This window comes from Biomphalaria glabrata, chromosome 2, assembly GCF_947242115.1.
Source record: "Biomphalaria glabrata chromosome 2, xgBioGlab47.1, whole genome shotgun sequence".
In the NCBI taxonomy this organism is placed as follows: domain Eukaryota; kingdom Metazoa; phylum Mollusca; class Gastropoda; family Planorbidae; genus Biomphalaria; species Biomphalaria glabrata.
The window spans coordinates 36,484,229-36,506,242 of record NC_074712.1 but is presented as its reverse complement, the minus strand read 5'-3'; the positions used below and the strand labels follow the sequence as shown (position 1 = coordinate 36,506,242).

General features: G+C 46.0%; 1 protein-coding gene across 2 annotated transcripts in view; it reads right to left on the bottom strand.

Annotated features, from left to right (window-relative positions):
• LOC106052341 (retinol dehydrogenase 7-like) overlaps positions 1-22,014 on the bottom strand; it is a 65,153-nt gene that overhangs the window by 4,329 nt on the left and 38,810 nt on the right. For both annotated transcript variants that reach the window (XM_013207741.2, XM_013207812.2), the window contains exon 6: positions 893-994. In XM_013207741.2, coding sequence (XP_013063195.2) covers positions 893-994 — 102 coding nt within the window. The remainder of the gene's footprint in view (positions 1-892; positions 995-22,014) is intronic.

Here is a 22,014-nt window from a genome sequence, read left to right as displayed (position 1 = left end):
AGATACCATATTCGCTATGTACACACTAAGCAAAGTAAGAAATTGATTGAAGGATTGGTGAATAAGTAGTAAACTTTAACTTAGCCTACAATGGTGAACACATTTAAAAAATCTGAAGTAATATTAAATGAAAATACAGTAGACAACAAATAATTATAAATTGCATACTTCAAAATTCTGCTTAATTTGAATTCATTTCATTGTTTTGTTCCTTCTTTGTTCTATATAAGCCAGTAGATTTGTGGTGTTCACCAGTCCTTCAATCAATTTCTTACTTTGCAAATGATATCTTACATCATGAATGAACACCAACAGACTGTGTGGTTGTGCCCAGTGAGGGACAAGGACTAGCTGGTTGACAACCTCCATTCCCCTTCTCTCTCACAATTATGTTCACCTCACAATATGATGTGTATTTTAATAATAATAACTAGCAATTTTTACATTTTTTCTAAGTTGTAAACATAATGGTATCATCGTTTGAAGAGAAAATACAAATATCTTACAAGTGAACCCTCTATTCCTTACCAATTCAAAGTAAGCTGATTCCACTGGAGCATGTTAATGTTATTTTCTTCTGCAAATTCTAAAGTGTTCTACAATTAATTAGTGTTTTGTTTTTATGGTAAAAAAAAGTTTATATGTTGAACACTGTAATCTTCAAAAGACAGGCAGGAGTGATATTTGTTTTGCTTTAATAAGTTTTGAACATTCTCTCAGAAATGAGAATTGCTATGTCCTAGCTTCAAACATCATGCAGGATAGCAGAGAATAGAAGCAGGCAGGGTTCAACATGGGACCATAATGATGATAGTCCAAAGAACATGTTTAAATCCTGATCATTTTCTAGGCTTTAAAACATTGTATAAACTATTTCTTTTAAACTACTGACCTGTGTATACTGTTGATCAGTATAGCTGTCTCCATAAGCAGTTCTCACCTCAAGACTGGCTTTAGTTTTTACTTCATCAAGAGACTTTTTAATTTTCTCTAACTGAAAAGAATATAATATAGTTGGTTACTTATCAAATACCTTATCTTTTTTTAAAATATAGAAATATTTATTTTATTAGCATCTTAGATATATATTGTTCAAAATATGGACATAAAACTTAAAAATATAGAAATTTACGAAGTTGTTAACAAGTGAGCATACTATTATTGTCACAGACACTATAAAGCATGAGATAACTGGAATTTCCAAATACTAACAATTTTGAAAATGTTAATTGCATTTTCACATTGCTTTCAGAAGCATATGCTAGCCAGGCTAGCTATATAAAGTTTGAAGAAAGAAAGCATTTGATATTCAATGGTAAATTTATAATCATCATAAATACACTTTTATAACACTGAGTTGCCAGGTAGGCCTAATTGGAGAAGTTATTGCGCTTTTTTATATTATAAATTTTCTTCAAGTTATTATTTTATTCCATGAGATCAATAAGTTTTCTCTTTTAAACCTGCTTTGCATACAAATGAGGAACAAATAACTTGCTCATTGTGACATTCTCTGCTTTATGTGACTATTAATTATATATTCATTAGATTTTCAATAGCAACCCACTCCATCATAACTATGTCAAGTCATCGCAAAGTGGGCGACTACTGTCAATAAAGACAAGAACAGAGTGGTATAAAAACTCGTTCGTACCTTACTCTGTCAGACTATATCAAAGCCAGCTGTTGATTGGAAACATGAAAAGGACCAAGATGCATGTGTGTAATAGCTGAATGAACTCTTTATGATGTGTCTGTTCTATTTATGTGTATGTTTCTGTTGTGTTGTCTTTATATGAGAAAAGAGTCCTTGTAATCACAACAAATTTCCATATGGATCAATAAAGCAGTCTTAGTCTTTTCTGTAGGGGTCTATTATATATGAGTAATCAATAATATAATCCAAAGTAATATTTTTAAAAAGTTCATTAATTAAAACAACCTATTAAAATTTCAAAATAGATCTATATGAAATAAAAGTTGTTAACTAACTTTTGACTAAGCCCACTTGTACCATGAGCCAAACTTATTTGGTCAGAATGTCAAACGTTTCTTATAATATTGATGATGATAAATCTGTCAGTTATACATAAAAAAGTATAGATATAGTATGTGGCTGTGCAAACATCTGTGTTTTGCTGATTCCAAGTTCCTTCAATTGCTTTCTCATCTACTAATTTTAATCATGATTTGAAGGTACACCTTTTTTCATCTAGTATTAGTGGGTACCAGTCAGAGGCAGTCTTAGTAGTGCGGAGCCGTTAAACTGGGAAATTGTCATATCAGTGTCACGAATATTTGTACCATGGGCTTGTTAATATTTGATATGTAAGTTATAGCCCTTAGTCATTGTGAGTTATGCGTCTTTTGTTGTGAACATGTCCTTCCTGCCTAAGATGGCGTCCTATGTTGATGATTAAAAGTGTTCGGCCCAACTACGACAATAGTTGCCTCAATTCTTCAGGACATACTTAACATGGTGGCAGCGGAAAGTGAACCACGTAAGTGCTTTCACTCTCGATAGAAGTAGAAGACTAGACGTCAAGGGAGAGATGAATGATACATTGAGAGCTATATCGGACAGTCTACCCACAAGGTCACGTACGCTTAGGCCTATCAAGGGAGGCAACCAAGAGATTTATAAATCAGACAGTAGAGACAGAGTTACTCAAGATGTCGGAAAATCTACTGACGCCACCCCATTGCCTGGAACTAACGGAAGGAAATGTTAGCGAAAATTCAGACGGTGGAGGCGGCAGATGGAAATATATCTGCAGGCGACGGGGGCCTACGGAAGGCCCAAAAGCCAACAGAAGGCCATCATACTACATTGTGCCGGCCCACAGGCCATCGAAGTCAGTGACCAATTCACATACCAGGAAGGGGAGGACGAGGGCGACCCGGAGACACTATTGAAAAAGCTACACGACTACTGCAACCCAAGAGACAACGAAGTGTTAGAGACGTTCCGCTTTTGGAAATTACCCATCTGCTCCCCATTTGAAACCTACCTAACGAAGCTAAAGTCCCAGGCAAACAAGTGCAATTTTAAGGAGCCAGACAGGATGATCCGGGACAAAATAGTGTTCTCCTCAGACAGAAAAGTGCAGGAAAAACTCCTGGCATGCCCAGAGCTGTCCCTGAAAAGAACAATTGAGATTTGCAGAGCCTTCGAACAGTCAACGACCAGTGTTGAGGAAATACGAGCTGAAGCTCAGGCCCAAGTTGACAAAATGGAAAGAACAACACAAAAATCTACAGCTACACCCTTAGAGTGCCGATTCTGTGGACGACACCACGCGTTCAATAAAACAGCATGCCCGGCTTGGGGACAGACATGCAAGCGATGCGGGGAAAGAAACCACTTCGCAAGAAAGTGCAACAGAGCAAAAGGAAGCACACTTGTACACAAGGCGTCAGGGTACGAGCCAGAGTGGCTAAATACAATAAATGCACTCAAGTCGACAAGAGACAGGCTCACGGCTGAATTCGTAGTGAATGGTCAAAGAGTGAAATTCCAGTTAGACACAGGAGCCGACGTCAACATCATTTGTAAAAGATTTGTCAAGAGATGTCAAGCAGTGGAGACCACACAAACTCTAAGAATGTGGAACATGACTGAACAGAAGCCAGAAGGAGTTGCTGATTTACCAATGACAAACCCAAAAACTGGGAAAACAACTGTAGTGAAGTTCGTCGTCGTTGGAAATAACTTCCAATGCCTCCTAGGCTTGAAAACGTGTCAAGAACTGGACCTCATTACACTCAACGACAACAACTTTGTCTCTCAAGTACAGTCAACCAACGATAACCTAGGTGACCTAGGAGAAGCGAAACTAACCATCGTTGCAAGCAAGTCTCCAGTGGTGTCTGCATGTCGCAATATTCCTTTCGCATACAGAGACAAAGTCAAGAAAGAGCTTGATGTACTCGTGAAGAGAAAAATACTGGTCCCGGTAGAGGAGCCAACGGATTGGGTCAGTCAAATGGCCATTGTTCAGAAAAAAAACGGAGATTTGCGAATCTGTATAGACCCACAACACTTGAATAGAGTCTTGAAAAGGGAGCATTACAGACTCCCCACATTTGAAGATACTCTACCCCAGTTCGAGAACGCCAAAGTCTTCTCGAAACTTGACGTTAAAGAAGCCTATTGGCATGTTCGCCTTGACAAAGAATCAAGTATCCTGACAACAATGATAACACCTTACGGCCGTTATAGATGGACAAGGCTGCCCTTCGGACTATGTGTCAGTGGAGAAATCTTCCAAAGAAAACTGTCACAAGCACTGGAAGGCCTCAGCGGCTGCATCAATGTCGCCGACGACATCATTGTAGTCGGGTGTGGCAGAACAATGGAAGAGGCGTTGTGGGACCATAAGGCAAAACTGGAAAATCTGCGAGAAAGATGCAAAAGAAAATCCATAATACTGAACGAGAGCAAAACATTGGAACAAAAAGAGGCGGTCGAATTCATGGGGCACGTCATCAGTGCACAAGGCATTAAACCAGACCCCAAGAAGTTGCAGGCCATAGTGGACATGGATCGCCCTACAAACGCGCAGCAAGTCCGACGATTCTGTGGTATGGTGCAGTACCTATCAAAGTTCCTTAGCAACCTGTCAGCCATATCACACCCCCTGCGGGAACTCACCAAGAAAGAAACGGATTTTGATTGGAATGAGGAATGCGAAGTCGCCTTTAGGAAACTAAAAGAAATGATAACAACAACCCCGGTGCTGGGTTTCTATAACGCAGCCAAATCCCTTGAAATTCAGGTCGACAGCAGCCAAGATGGGCTTGGTGCCGTGTTGATGCAGGAAGGGAAACCATTGGAGTATGCCTCACGAGTCTTAACACCAACGGAAAAGAGATGGGCTCAAATAGAGAAAGAACTTCTGGCAGTAGTTTTCGGACTTGAGAGGTTCAATCAATACACTTTTGGCAGACCCGTCACAATCTTAAATGACCACAAACCCCTTGCTACCATCCTACAAAAACCCCTAAACCAAGCCCCAAGACGGTTACAGAACCTCATCATGAGAAGCAATAGATATGATTTCACATTCAAGTGGGTTCGCGGAAACGAACTGTACATAGCCGACACGTTGTCCCATACATGCAACACTAAGCTGTACATAGCCGACACGTTGTCCCATACATGCAACACTAAGCTGTACATAGCCGACACGTTGTCCCGTGCATGCAACACTAAGCTGTACATAGCCGACACGTTGTCCCATACATGCAACACTAAGCTGTACATAGCCGACACGTTGTCCCGTGCATGCAACACTAAGCTGTACATAGCCGACACGTTGTCCCATACATGCAACACTAAGCTGTACATAGCCGACACGTTGTCCCGTGCATACAACACTAAGCTGTACATAGCCGACACGTTGTCCCGTGCATGCAACACTAAGCTGTACATAGCCGACACGTTGTCCCATACATACAACACTAAGCTGTACATAGCCGACACGTTGTCCCATACATGCAACACTAAGCTGTACATAGCCGACACGTTGTCCCGTGCATGCAACACTAAGCTGTACATAGCCGACACGTTGTCCCATACATGCAACACTAAGCTGTACATAGCCGACACGTTGTCCCGTGCATGCAACACTAAGCTGTACATAGCCGACACGTTGTCCCGTGCATGCAACACTAAGCTGTACATAGCCGACACGTTGTCCCATGCATACAACACTAAGCTGTACATAGCCGACACGTTGTCCCATGCATACAACACTAAGCTGTACATAGCCGACACGTTGTCCCGTGCATGCAACACTAAGCTGTACATAGCCGACACGTTGTCCCATACATGCAACACTAAGCTGTACATAGCCGACACGTTGTCCCGTGCATGCAACACTAAGCTGTACATAGCCGACACGTTGTCCCATACATACAACACTAAGCTGTACATAGCCGACACGTTGTCCCGTACATACAACACTAAGCTGTACATAGCCGACACGTTGTCCCATACAACACTAAGCTGTACATAGCCGACACGTTGTCCCGTACATACAACACTAAGCTGTACATAGCCGACACGTTGTCCCATACAACACTAAGCTGTACATAGCCGACACGTTGTCCCGTACATACAACACTAAGCTGTACATAGCCGACACGTTGTCCCATACATGCAACACTAAGCTGTACATAGCCGACACGTTGTCCCGTGCATACAACACTAAACTGTACATAGCCGACACGTTGTCCCATACAACACTAAGCTGTACATAGCCGACACGTTGTCCCGTACATACAACACTAAGCTGTACATAGCCGACACGTTGTCCCATACATACAACACTAAGCTGTACATAGCCGACACGTTGTCCCGTACAACACTAAGCTGTACATAGCCGACACGTTGTCCCATACATACAACACTAAGCTGTACATAGCCGACACGTTGTCCCATGCATGCAACACTAAGCTGTACATAGCCGACACGTTGTCCCGTACATACAACACTAAGCTGTACATAGCCGACACGTTGTCCCGTACATACAACACTAAGCTGTACATAGCCGACACGTTGTCCCGTACATACAACACTAAGCTGTACATAGCCGACACGTTGTCCCGTACATACAACACTAAGCTGTACATAGCCGACACGTTGTCCCGTACATACAACACTAAGCTGTACATAGCCGACACGTTGTCCCGTACATACAACACTAAGCTGTACATAGCCGACACGTTGTCCCGTACAACACTAAGCTGTACATAGCCGACACGTTGTCCCGTACATACAACACTAAGCTGTACATAGCCGACACGTTGTCCCGTACAACACTAAGCTGTACATAGCCGACACGTTGTCCCGTACATACAACACTAAGCTGTACATAGCCGACACGTTGTCCCGTACAACACTAAGCTGTACATAGCCGACACGTTGTCCCGTACATACAACACTAAGCTGTACATAGCCGACACGTTGTCCCGTACAACACTAAGCTGTACATAGCCGACACGTTGTCCCATACATACAACACTAAGCTGTACATAGCCGACACGTTGTCCCATGCATGCAACACTAAGCTGTACATAGCCGACACGTTGTCCCGTACATACAACACTAAGCTGTACATAGCCGACACGTTGTCCCGTACATACAACACTAAGCTGTACATAGCCGACACGTTGTCCCGTACATACAACACTAAGCTGTACATAGCCGACACGTTGTCCCGTACATACAACACTAAGCTGTACATAGCCGACACGTTGTCCCGTACATACAACACTAAGCTGTACATAGCCGACACGTTGTCCCGTACATACAACACTAAGCTGTACATAGCCGACACGTTGTCCCGTACAACACTAAGCTGTACATAGCCGACACGTTGTCCCGTACATACAACACTAAGCTGTACATAGCCGACACGTTGTCCCATGCATACAACACTAAGCTGTACATAGCCGACACGTTGTCCCATACAACACTAAGCTGTACATAGCCGACACGTTGTCCCATACATACAACACTAAGCTGTACATAGCCAACACGTTGTCCCGTACATGCAACACTAAGCTGTACATAGCCGACACGTTGTCCCGTACATACAACACTAAGCTGTACATAGCCGACACGTTGTCCCATACATACAACACTAAGCTGTACATAGCCGACACGTTGTCCCGTACAACACTAAGCTGTACATAGCCGACACGTTGTCCCGTACAACACTAAGCTGTACATAGCCGACACGTTGTCCCATGCATACAACACTAAGCTGTACATAGCCGACACGTTGTCCCGTGCATGCAACACTAAGCTGTACATAGCCGACACGTTGTCCCGTGCATGCAACACTAAGCTGTACATAGCCGACACGTTGTCCCATACAACACTAAGCTGTACATAGCCGACACGTTGTCCCATACAACACTAAGCTGTACATAGCCGACACGTTGTCCCGTACAACACTAAGCTGTACATAGCCGACACGTTGTCCCGTACAACACTAAGCTGTACATAGCCGACACGTTGTCCCATACAACACTAAGCTGTACATAGCCGACACGTTGTCCCGTACAACACTAAGCTGTACATAGCCGACACGTTGTCCCGTACAACACTAAGCTGTACATAGCCGACACGTTGTCCCGTACATACAACACTAAGCTGTACATAGCCGACACGTTGTCCCATACAACACTAAGCTGTACATAGCCGACACGTTGTCCCATACAACACTAAGCTGTACATAGCCGACACGTTGTCCCATACATACAACACTAAGCTGTACATAGCCGACACGTTGTCCCATACATACAACACTAAGCTGTACATAGCCGACACGTTGTCCCATACAACACTAAGCTGTACATAGCCGACACGTTGTCCCATACATACAACACTAAGCTGTACATAGCCGACACGTTGTCCCGTACAACACTAAGCTGTACATAGCCGACACGTTGTCCCATACATGCAACACTAAGCTGTACATAGCCGACACGTTGTCCCATACATGCAACACTAAGCTGTACATAGCCGACACGTTGTCCCATACATACAACACTAAGCTGTACATAGCCGACACGTTGTCCCGTGCATGCAACACTAAGCTGTACATAGCCGACACGTTGTCCCATACAACACTAAGCTGTACATAGCCGACACGTTGTCCCATACAACACTAAGCTGTACATAGCCGACACGTTGTCCCGTACAACACTAAGCTGTACATAGCCGACACGTTGTCCCATACAACACTAAGCTGTACATAGCCGACACGTTGTCCCATGCATACAACACTAAGCTGTACATAGCCGACACGTTGTCCCATGCATACAACACTAAGCTGTACATAGCCGACACGTTGTCCCGTACTACACTAAGCTGTACATAGCCGACACGTTGTCCCGTACAACACTAAGCTGTACATAGCCGACACGTTGTCCCATGCATACAACACTAAGCTGTACATAGCCGACACGTTGTCCCGTACAACACTAAGCTGTACATAGCCGACACGTTGTCCCGTACATACAACACTAAGCTGTACATAGCCGACACGTTGTCCCGTACAACACTAAGCTGTACATAGCCGACACGTTGTCCCATGCATACAACACTAAGCTGTACATAGCCGACACGTTGTCCCATGCATACAACACTAAGCTGTACATAGCCGACACGTTGTCCCATACATACAACACTAAGCTGTACATAGCCGACACGTTGTCCCGTGCATGCAACACTAAGCTGTACATAGCCGACACGTTGTCCCATACATACAACACTAAGCTGTACATAGCCGACACGTTGTCCCATACATACAACACTAAGCTGTACATAGCCGACACGTTGTCCCATACATACAACACTAAGCTGTACATAGCCGACACGTTGTCCCATACATACAACACTAAGCTGTACATAGCCGACACGTTGTCCCATACATACAACACTAAGCTGTACATAGCCGACACGTTGTCCCATACAACACTAAGCTGTACATAGCCGACACGTTGTCCCATACATACAACACTAAGCTGTACATAGCCGACACGTTGTCCCATACATACAACACTAAGCTGTACATAGCCGACACGTTGTCCCGTACAACACTAAGCTGTACATAGCCGACACGTTGTCCCATACATACAACACTAAGCTGTACATAGCCGACACGTTGTCCCATACATACAACACTAAGCTGTACATAGCCGACACGTTGTCCCGTGCATACAACACTAAGCTGTACATAGCCGACACGTTGTCCCATACATACAACACTAAGCTGTACATAGCCGACACGTTGTCCCGTGCATACAACACTAAGCTGTACATAGCCGACACGTTGTCCCGTACATACAACACTAAGCTGTACATAGCCGACACGTTGTCCCATACATACAACACTAAGCTGTACATAGCCGACACGTTGTCCCGTGCATGCAACACTAAGCTGTACATAGCCGACACGTTGTCCCGTGCATGCAACACTAAGCTGTACATAGCCGACACGTTGTCCCATACATACAACACTAAGCTGTACATAGCCGACACGTTGTCCCATACATACAACACTAAGCTGTACATAGCCGACACGTTGTCCCGTGCATGCAACACTAAGCTGTACATAGCCGACACGTTGTCCCGTGCATACAACACTAAGCTGTATATAGCCGACACGTTGTCCCGTACATGCAACACTAAGCTGTACATAGCCGACACGTTGTCCCATACAACACTAAGCTGTACATAGCCGACACGTTGTCCCATACATACAACACTAAGCTGTACATAGCCGACACGTTGTCCCATACATACAACACTAAGCTGTACATAGCCGACACGTTGTCCCATACATACAACACTAAGCTGTACATAGCCGACACGTTGTCCCATACATACAACACTAAGCTGTACATAGCCGACACGTTGTCCCATACATACAACACTAAGCTGTACATAGCCGACACGTTGTCCCATACATACAACACTAAGCTGTACATAGCCGACACGTTGTCCCATGCATACAACACTAAGCTGTACATAGCCGACACGTTGTCCCATACATACAACACTAAGCTGTACATAGCCGACACGTTGTCCCATACATACAACACTAAGCTGTACATAGCCGACACGTTGTCCCGTACAACACTAAGCTGTACATAGCCGACACGTTGTCCCATACAACACTAAGCTGTACATAGCCGACACGTTGTCCCGTGCATACAACACTAAGCTGTACATAGCCGACACGTTGTCCCGTACATACAACACTAAGCTGTACATAGCCGACACGTTGTCCCGTGCATGCAACACTAAGCTGTACATAGCCGACACGTTGTCCCGTGCATGCAACACTAAGCTGTACATAGCCGACACGTTGTCCCATACAACACTAAGCTGTACATAGCCGACACGTTGTCCCATACATACAACACTAAGCTGTACATAGCCGACACGTTGTCCCATACATACAACACTAAGCTGTACATAGCCGACACGTTGTCCCGTACATACAACACTAAGCTGTACATAGCCGACACGTTGTCCCGTACATACAACACTAAGCTGTACATAGCCGACACGTTGTCCCGTACATACAACACTAAGCTGTACATAGCCGACACGTTGTCCCGTACAACACTAAGCTGTACATAGCCGACACGTTGTCCCATACAACACTAAGCTGTACATAGCCGACACGTTGTCCCATACATACAACACTAAGCTGTACATAGCCGACACGTTGTCCCGTACATACAACACTAAGCTGTACATAGCCGACACGTTGTCCCATGCATACAACACTAAGCTGTACATAGCCGACACGTTGTCCCGTGCATACAACACTAAGCTGTACATAGCCGACACGTTGTCCCATACAACACTAAACTGTACATAGCCGACACGTTGTCCCGTGCATGCAACACTAAGCTGTACATAGCCGACACGTTGTCCCATACAACACTAAACTGTACATAGCCGACACGTTGTCCCATACAACACTAAGCTGTACATAGCCGACACGTTGTCCCATACAACACTAAACTGTACATAGCCGACACGTTGTCCCATACAACACTAAACTGTACATAGCCGACACGTTGTCCCATACAACACTAAACTGTACATAGCCGACACGTTGTCCCGTACAACACTAAGCTGTACATAGCCGACACGTTGTCCCGTACATGCAACACTAAGCTGTACATAGCCGACACGTTGTCCCATACAACACTAAGCTGTACATAGCCGACACGTTGTCCCGTACAACACTAAGCTGTACATAGCCGACACGTTGTCCCGTGCATACAACACTAAGCTGTACATAGCCGACACGTTGTCCCATACATACAACACTAAGCTGTACATAGCCGACACGTTGTCCCGTACAACACTAAGCTGTACATAGCCGACACGTTGTCCCGTACAACACTAAGCTGTACATAGCCGACACGTTGTCCCATACATACAACACTAAACTGTACATAGCCGACACGTTGTCCCGTACAACACTAAGCTGTACATAGCCGACACGTTGTCCCATACAACACTAAACTGTACATAGCCGACACGTTGTCTCATACATACAACACTAAACTGTACATAGCCGACACGTTGTCCCGTACAACACTAAGCTGTACATAGCCGACACGTTGTCCCATACAACACTAAACTGTACATAGCCGACACGTTGTCCCATACATACAACACTAAGCTGTACATAGCCGACACGTTGTCCCATACAACACTAAGCTGTACATAGCCGACACGTTGTCCCATACAACACTAAGCTGTACATAGCCGACACGTTGTCCCATACATACAACACTAAGCTGTACATAGCCGACACGTTGTCCCATACATACAACACTAAGCTGTACATAGCCGACACGTTGTCCCATACATACAACACTAAGCTGTACATAGCCGACACGTTGTCCCGTACAACACTAAGCTGTACATAGCCGACACGTTGTCCCGTACAACACTAAGCTTTACATAGCCGACACGTTGTCCCGTACAACACTAAGCTGTACATAGCCGACACGTTGTCCCGTGCATGCAACACTAAGCTGTACATAGCCGAAACGTTGTCCCATACATACAACACTAAGCTGTACATAGCCGACACGTTGTCCCGTGCATGCAACACTAAGCTGTACATAGCCGACACGTTGTCCCATACATACAACACTAAGCTGTACATAGCCGACACGTTGTCCCATACATACAACACTAAGCTGTACATAGCCGACACGTTGTCCCATACATACAACACTAAGCTGTACATAGCCGACACGTTGTCCCGTACAACACTAAGCTGTACATAGCCGACACGTTGTCCCGTACAACACTAAGCTGTACATAGCCGACACGTTGTCCCGTACAACACAAAGCTGTACATAGCCGACACGTTGTCCCATACAACACTAAGCTGTACATAGCCGACACGTTGTCCCGTGCATGCAACACTAAGCTGTACATAGCCGACACGTTGTCCCATGCATACAACACTAAGCTGTACATAGCCGACACGTTGTCCCATACATACAACACTAAGCTGTACATAGCCGACACGTTGTCCCGTACAACACTAAGCTGTACATAGCCGACACGTTGTCCCATACATACAACACTAAGCTGTACATAGCCGACACGTTGTCCCATACATACAACACTAAGCTGTACATAGCCGACACGTTGTCCCGTGCATGCAACACTAAGCTGTACATAGCCGACACGTTGTCCCGTGCATGCAACACTAAGCTGTACATAGCCGACACGTTGTCCCATACATGCAACACTAAGCTGTACATAGCCGACACGTTGTCCCATACATGCAACACTAAGCTGTACATAGCCGACACGTTGTCCCATACATGCAACACTAAGCTGTACATAGCCGACACGTTGTCCCATACATGCAACACTAAGCTGTACATAGCCGACACGTTGTCCCATACATACAACACTAAGCTGTACATAGCCGACACGTTGTCCCATACATGCAACACTAAGCTGTACATAGCCGACACGTTGTCCCGTGCATGCAACACTAAGCTGTACATAGCCGACACGTTGTCCCGTACATGCAACACTAAGCTGTACATAGCCGACACGTTGTCCCGTACATACAACACTAAGCTGTACATAGCCGACATGTTGTCCCGTACATACAACACTAAGCTGTACATAGCCGACATGTTGTCCCGTACAACACTAAGCTGTACATAGCCGACATGTTGTCCCGTGCATGCAACACTAAGCTGTACATAGCCGACACGTTGTCCCATACATACAACACTAAGCTGTACATAGCCGACACGTTGTCCCATACATACAACACTAAGCTGTACATAGCCGACATGTTGTCCCGTGCATGCAACACTAAGCTGTACATAGCCGACACGTTGTCCCATACATACAACACTAAGCTGTACATAGCCGACACGTTGTCCCATACATACAACACTAAGCTGTACATAGCCGACACGTTGTCCCATGCATGCAACATTAAGCTGTACATAGCCGACACGTTGTCCCATACAACACTAAGCTGTACATAGCCGACACGTTGTCCCATACAACACTAAGCTGTACATAGCCGACACGTTGTCCCGTGCATGCAACACTAAGCTGTACATAGCCGACACGTTGTCCCGTGCATGCAACACTAAGCTGTACATAGCCGACACGTTGTCCCATACATACAACACTAAGCTGTACATAGCCGACACGTTGTCCCATACATACAACACTAAGCTGTACATAGCCGACACGTTGTCCCATACATACAACACTAAGCTGTACATAGCCGACACGTTGTCCCGTACATACAACACTAAGCTGTACATAGCCGACACGTTGTCCCATACATACAACACTAAGCTGTACATAGCCGACACGTTGTCCCATACATACAACACTAAGCTGTACATAGCCGACACGTTGTCCCATACATACAACACTAAGCTGTACATAGCCGACACGTTGTCCCATACATACAACACTAAGCTGTACATAGCCGACACGTTGTCCCATGCATACAACACTAAGCTGTACATAGCCGACACGTTGTCCCGTGCATGCAACACTAAGCTGTACATAGCCGACACGTTGTCCCGTGCATGCAACACTAAGCTGTACATAGCCGACACGTTGTCCCATACAACACTAAGCTGTACATAGCCGACACGTTGTCCCATACATACAACACTAAGCTGTACATAGCCGACACGTTGTCCCGTGCATGCAACACTAAGCTGTACATAGCCGACACGTTGTCCCGTACATACAACACTAAGCTGTACATAGCCGACACGTTGTCCCATACATACAACACTAAGCTGTACATAGCCGACACGTTGTCCCGTACAACACTAAGCTGTACATAGCCGACACGTTGTCCCGTGCATACAACACTAAGCTGTACATAGCCGACACGTTGTCCCATACAACACTAAGCTGTACATAGCCGACACGTTGTCCCGTGCATACAACACTAAGCTGTACATAGCCGACACGTTGTCCCATACAACACTAAGCTGTACATAGCCGACACGTTGTCCCGTGCATACAACACTAAGCTGTACATAGCCGACACGTTGTCCCATACAACACTAAGCTGTACATAGCCGACACGTTGTCCCGTGCATACAACACTAAGCTGTACATAGCCGACACGTTATCCCGTGCAACACTAAGCTGTACATAGCCGACACATTGTCCCGTGCAACACTAAGCTGTACATAGCCGACACGTTGTCCCATGCATACAACACTAAGCTGTACATAGCCGACACGTTGTCCCGTGCATGCAACACTAAGCTGTACATAGCCGACACGTTGTCCCATACATACAACACTAAGCTGTACATAGCCGACACGTTGTCCCATACATACAACACTAAGCTGTACATAGCCGACACGTTGTCCCGTACATACAACACTAAGCTGTACATAGCCGACACGTTGTCCCGTGCATGCAACACTAAGCTGTACATAGCCGACACGTTGTCCCGTACATACAACACTAAGCTGTACATAGCCGACACGTTGTCCCGTACGTACAACACTAAGCTGTACATAGCCGACACGTTGTCCCGTGCATGCAACACTAAGCTGTACATAGCCGACACGTTGTCCCGTACATACAACACTAAGCTGTACATAGCCGACACGTTGTCCCATGCATACAACACTAAGCTGTACATAGCCGACACGTTGTCCCATACAACACTAAGCTGTACATAGCCGACACGTTGTCCCATACAACACTAAACTGTACATAGCCGACACGTTGTCCCATACAACACTAAACTGTACATAGCCGACACGTTGTCCCATACAACACTAAACTGTACATAGCCGACACGTTGTCCCGTACAACACTAAGCTGTACATAGCCGACACGTTGTCCCGTACATGCAACACTAAGCTGTACATAGCCGACACGTTGTCCCATACAACACTAAGCTGTACATAGCCGACACGTTGTCCCGTACAACACTAAGCTGTACATAGCCGACACGTTGTCCCGTGCATACAACACTAAGCTGTACATAGCCGACACGTTGTCCCATACATACAACACTAAGCTGTACATAGCCGACACGTTGTCCCGTACAACACTAAGCTGTACATAGCCGACACGTTGTCCCGTACAACACTAAGCTGTACATAGCCGACACGTTGTCCCATACATACAACACTAAACTGTACATAGCCGACACGTTGTCCCGTACAACACTAAGCTGTACATAGCCGACACGTTGTCCCATACAACACTAAACTGTACATAGCCGACACGTTGTCTCATACATACAACACTAAACTGTACATAGCCGACACGTTGTCCCGTACAACACTAAGCTGTACATAGCCGACACGTTGTCCCATACAACACTAAACTGTACATAGCCGACACGTTGTCCCATACATACAACACTAAGCTGTACATAGCCGACACGTTGTCCCATACAACACTAAGCTGTACATAGCCGACTCGTTGTCCCATACAACACTAAGCTGTACATAGCCGACACGTTGTCCCATACATACAACACTAAGCTGTACATAGCCGACACGTTGTCCCATACATACAACACTAAGCTGTACATAGCCGACACGTTGTCCCATACATACAACACTAAGCTGTACATAGCCGACACGTTGTCCCGTACAACACTAAGCTGTACATAGCCGACACGTTGTCCCGTACAACACTAAGCTGTACATAGCCGACACGTTGTCCCGTACAACACTAAGCTGTACATAGCCGACACGTTGTCCCGTGCATGCAACACTAAGCTGTACATAGCCGAAACGTTGTCCCATACATACAACACTAAGCTGTACATAGCCGACACGTTGTCCCGTGCATGCAACACTAAGCTGTACATAGCCGACACGTTGTCCCATACATACAACACTAAGCTGTACATAGCCGACACGTTGTCCCATACATACAACACTAAGCTGTACATAGCCGACACGTTGTCCCATACATACAACACTAAGCTGTACATAGCCGACACGTTGTCCCGTACAACACTAAGCTGTACATAGCCGACACGTTGTCCCGTACAACACTAAGCTGTACATAGCCGACACGTTGTCCCGTACAACACAAAGCTGTACATAGCCGACACGTTGTCCCATACAACACTAAGCTGTACATAGCCGACACGTTGTCCCGTGCATGCAACACTAAGCTGTACATAGCCGACACGTTGTCCCATGCATACAACACTAAGCTGTACATAGCCGACACGTTGTCCCATACATACAACACTAAGCTGTACATAGCCGACACGTTGTCCCGTACAACACTAAGCTGTACATAGCCGACACGTTGTCCCATACATACAACACTAAGCTGTACATAGCCGACACGTTGTCCCATACATACAACACTAAGCTGTACATAGCCGACACGTTGTCCCGTGCATGCAACACTAAGCTGTACATAGCCGACACGTTGTCCCGTGCATGCAACACTAAGCTGTACATAGCCGACACGTTGTCCCATACATGCAACACTAAGCTGTACATAGCCGACACGTTGTCCCATACATGCAACACTAAGCTGTACATAGCCGACACGTTGTCCCATACATGCAACACTAAGCTGTACATAGCCGACACGTTGTCCCATACATGCAACACTAAGCTGTACATAGCCGACACGTTGTCCCATACATACAACACTAAGCTGTACATAGCCGACACGTTGTCCCATACATGCAACACTAAGCTGTACATAGCCGACACGTTGTCCCGTGCATGCAACACTAAGCTGTACATAGCCGACACGTTGTCCCGTACATGCAACACTAAGCTGTACATAGCCGACACGTTGTCCCGTACATACAACACTAAGCTGTACATAGCCGACACGTTGTCCCGTACATGCAACACTAAGCTGTACATAGCCGACACGTTGTCCCGTACATACAACACTAAGCTGTACATAGCCGACATGTTGTCCCGTACATACAACACTAAGCTGTACATAGCCGACATGTTGTCCCGTACAACACTAAGCTGTACATAGCCGACATGTTGTCCCGTGCATGCAACACTAAGCTGTACATAGCCGACACGTTGTCCCATACATACAACACTAAGCTGTACATAGCCGACACGTTGTCCCATACATACAACACTAAGCTGTACATAGCCGACACGTTGTCCCATGCATGCAACATTAAGCTGTACATAGCCGACACGTTGTCCCATACAACACTAAGCTGTACATAGCCGACACGTTGTCCCATACAACACTAAGCTGTACATAGCCGACACGTTGTCCCGTGCATGCAACACTAAGCTGTACATAGCCGACACGTTGTCCCGTGCATGCAACACTAAGCTGTACATAGCCGACACGTTGTCCCATACATACAACACTAAGCTGTACATAGCCGACACGTTGTCCCATACATACAACACTAAGCTGTACATAGCCGACACGTTGTCCCATACATACAACACTAAGCTGTACATAGCCGACACGTTGTCCCGTACATACAACACTAAGCTGTACATAGCCGACACGTTGTCCCATACATACAACACTAAGCTGTACATAGCCGACACGTTGTCCCATACATACAACACTAAGCTGTACATAGCCGACACGTTGTCCCATACATACAACACTAAGCTGTACATAGCCGACACGTTGTCCCATACATACAACACTAAGCTGTACATAGCCGACACGTTGTCCCATGCATACAACACTAAGCTGTACATAGCCGACACGTTGTCCCGTGCATGCAACACTAAGCTGTACATAGCCGACACGTTGTCCCGTGCATGCAACACTAAGCTGTACATAGCCGACACGTTGTCCCATACAACACTAAGCTGTACATAGCCGACACGTTGTCCCATACATACAACACTAAGCTGTACATAGCCGACACGTTGTCCCGTGCATGCAACACTAAGCTGTACATAGCCGACACGTTGTCCCGTACATACAACACTAAGCTGTACATAGCCGACACGTTGTCCCATACATACAACACTAAGCTGTACATAGCCGACACGTTGTCCCGTACAACACTAAGCTGTACATAGCCGACACGTTGTCCCGTGCATACAACACTAAGCTGTACATAGCCGACACGTTGTCCCATACAACACTAAGCTGTACATAGCCGACACGTTGTCCCGTGCATACAACACTAAGCTGTACATAGCCGACACGTTGTCCCATACAACACTAAGCTGTACATAGCCGACACGTTGTCCCGTGCATACAACACTAAGCTGTACATAGCCGACACGTTGTCCCATACAACACTAAGCTGTACATAGCCGACACGTTGTCCCGTGCATACAACACTAAGCTGTACATAGCCGACACGTTATCCCGTGCAACACTAAGCTGTACATAGCCGACACATTGTCCCGTGCAACACTAAGCTGTACATAGCCGACACGTTGTCCCATGCATACAACACTAAGCTGTACATAGCCGACACGTTGTCCCGTGCATGCAACACTAAGCTGTACATAGCCGACACGTTGTCCCATACATACAACACTAAGCTGTACATAGCCGACACGTTGTCCCATACATACAACACTAAGCTGTACATAGCCGACACGTTGTCCCGTACATACAACACTAAGCTGTACATAGCCGACACGTTGTCCCGTGCATGCAACACTAAGCTGTACATAGCCGACACGTTGTCCCGTACATACAACACTAAGCTGTACATAGCCGACACGTTGTCCCGTACGTACAACACTAAGCTGTACATAGCCGACACGTTGTCCCGTGCATGCAACACTAAGCTGTACATAGCCGACACGTTGTCCCGTACATACAACACTAAGCTGTACATAGCCGACACGTTGTCCCATGCATACAACACTAAGCTGTACATAGCCGACACGTTGTCCCGTACATACAACACTAAGCTGTACATAGCCGACACGTTGTCCCATGCATACAACACTAAGCTGTACATAGCCGACACGTTGTCCCATACATACAACACTAAGCTGTACATAGCCGACACGTTGTCCCATACATACAACACTAAGCTGTACATAGCCGACACGTTGTCCCATACATGCAACACTAAGCTGTACATAGCCGACACGTTGTCCCGTACATACAACACTAAGCTGTACATAGCCGACACGTTGTCCCGTACAACACTAAGCTGTACATAGCCGACACGTTGTCCCGTGCATGCAACACTAAGCTGTACATAGCCGACACGTTGTCCCGTACAACACTAAGCTGTACATAGCCGACACGTTGTCCCATGCATACAACACTAAGCTGTACATAGCCGAAACGTTGTCCCGTACATACAACACTAAGCTGTACATAGCCGACACGTTGTCCCGTACAACACTAAGCTGTACATAGCCGACACGTTGTCCCGTACATACAACACTAAGCTGTACATAGCCGACACGTTGTCCCGTACATACAACACTAAGCTGTACATAGCCGACACGTTGTCCCGTGCATACAACACTAAGCTGTACATAGCCGACACGTTGTCCCGTGCATACAACACTAAGCTGTACATAGCCGACACGTTGTCCCGTACAACACTAAGCTGTACATAGCCGACACGTTGTCCCGTACAACACTAAGCTGTACATAGCCGACACGTTGTCCCGTACAACACTAAGCTGTACATAGCCGACACGTTGTCCCATACATACAACACTAAGCTGTACATAGCCGACACGTTGTCCCGTACAACACTAAGCTGTACATAGCCGACACGTTGTCCCGTACAACACTAAGCTGTACATAGCCGACACGTTGTCCCGTACATACAACACTAAGCTGTACATAGCCGACACGTTGTCCCGTGCATGCAACACTAAGCTGTACATAGCCGACACGTTGTCCCGTACAACACTAAGCTGTACATAGCCGACACGTTGTCCCGTACATACAACACTAAGCTGTACATAGCCGACACGTTGTCCCGTACATACAACACTAAGCTGTACATAGCCGACACGTTGTCCCATACATACAACACTAAGCTGTACATAGCCGACACGTTGTCCCATACATACAACACTAAGCTGTACATAGCCGACACGTTGTCCCGTACATACAACACTAAGCTGTACATAGCCGACACGTTGTCCCGTGCATGCAACACTAAGCTGTACATAGCCGACACGTTGTCCCGTACATACAACACTAAGCTGTACATAGCCGACACGTTGTCCCGTACGTACAACACTAAGCTGTACATAGCCGACACGTTGTCCCGTGCATGCAACACTAAGCTGTACATAGCCGACACGTTGTCCCGTACATACAACACTAAGCTGTACATAGCCGACACGTTGTCCCATGCATACAACACTAAGCTGTACATAGCCGACACGTTGTCCCGTACATACAACACTAAGCTGTACATAGCCGACACGTTGTCCCATGCATACAACACTAAGCTGTACATAGCCGACACGTTGTCCCATACATACAACACTAAGCTGTACATAGCCGACACGTTGTCCCATACATACAACACTAAGCTGTACATAGCCGACACGTTGTCCCATACATGCAACACTAAGCTGTACATAGCCGACACGTTGTCCCGTACATACAACACTAAGCTGTACATAGCCGACACGTTGTCCCGTACAACACTAAGCTGTACATAGCCGACACGTTGTCCCGTGCATGCAACACTAAGCTGTACATAGCCGACACGTTGTCCCGTACAACACTAAGCTGTACATAGCCGACACGTTGTCCCATGCATACAACACTAAGCTGTACATAGCCGAAACGTTGTCCCGTACATACAACACTAAGCTGTACATAGCCGACACGTTGTCCCGTACAACACTAAGCTGTACATAGCCGACACGTTGTCCCGTACATACAACACTAAGCTGTACATAGCCGACACGTTGTCCCGTACATACAACACTAAGCTGTACATAGCCGACACGTTGTCCCGTGCATACAACACTAAGCTGTACATAGCC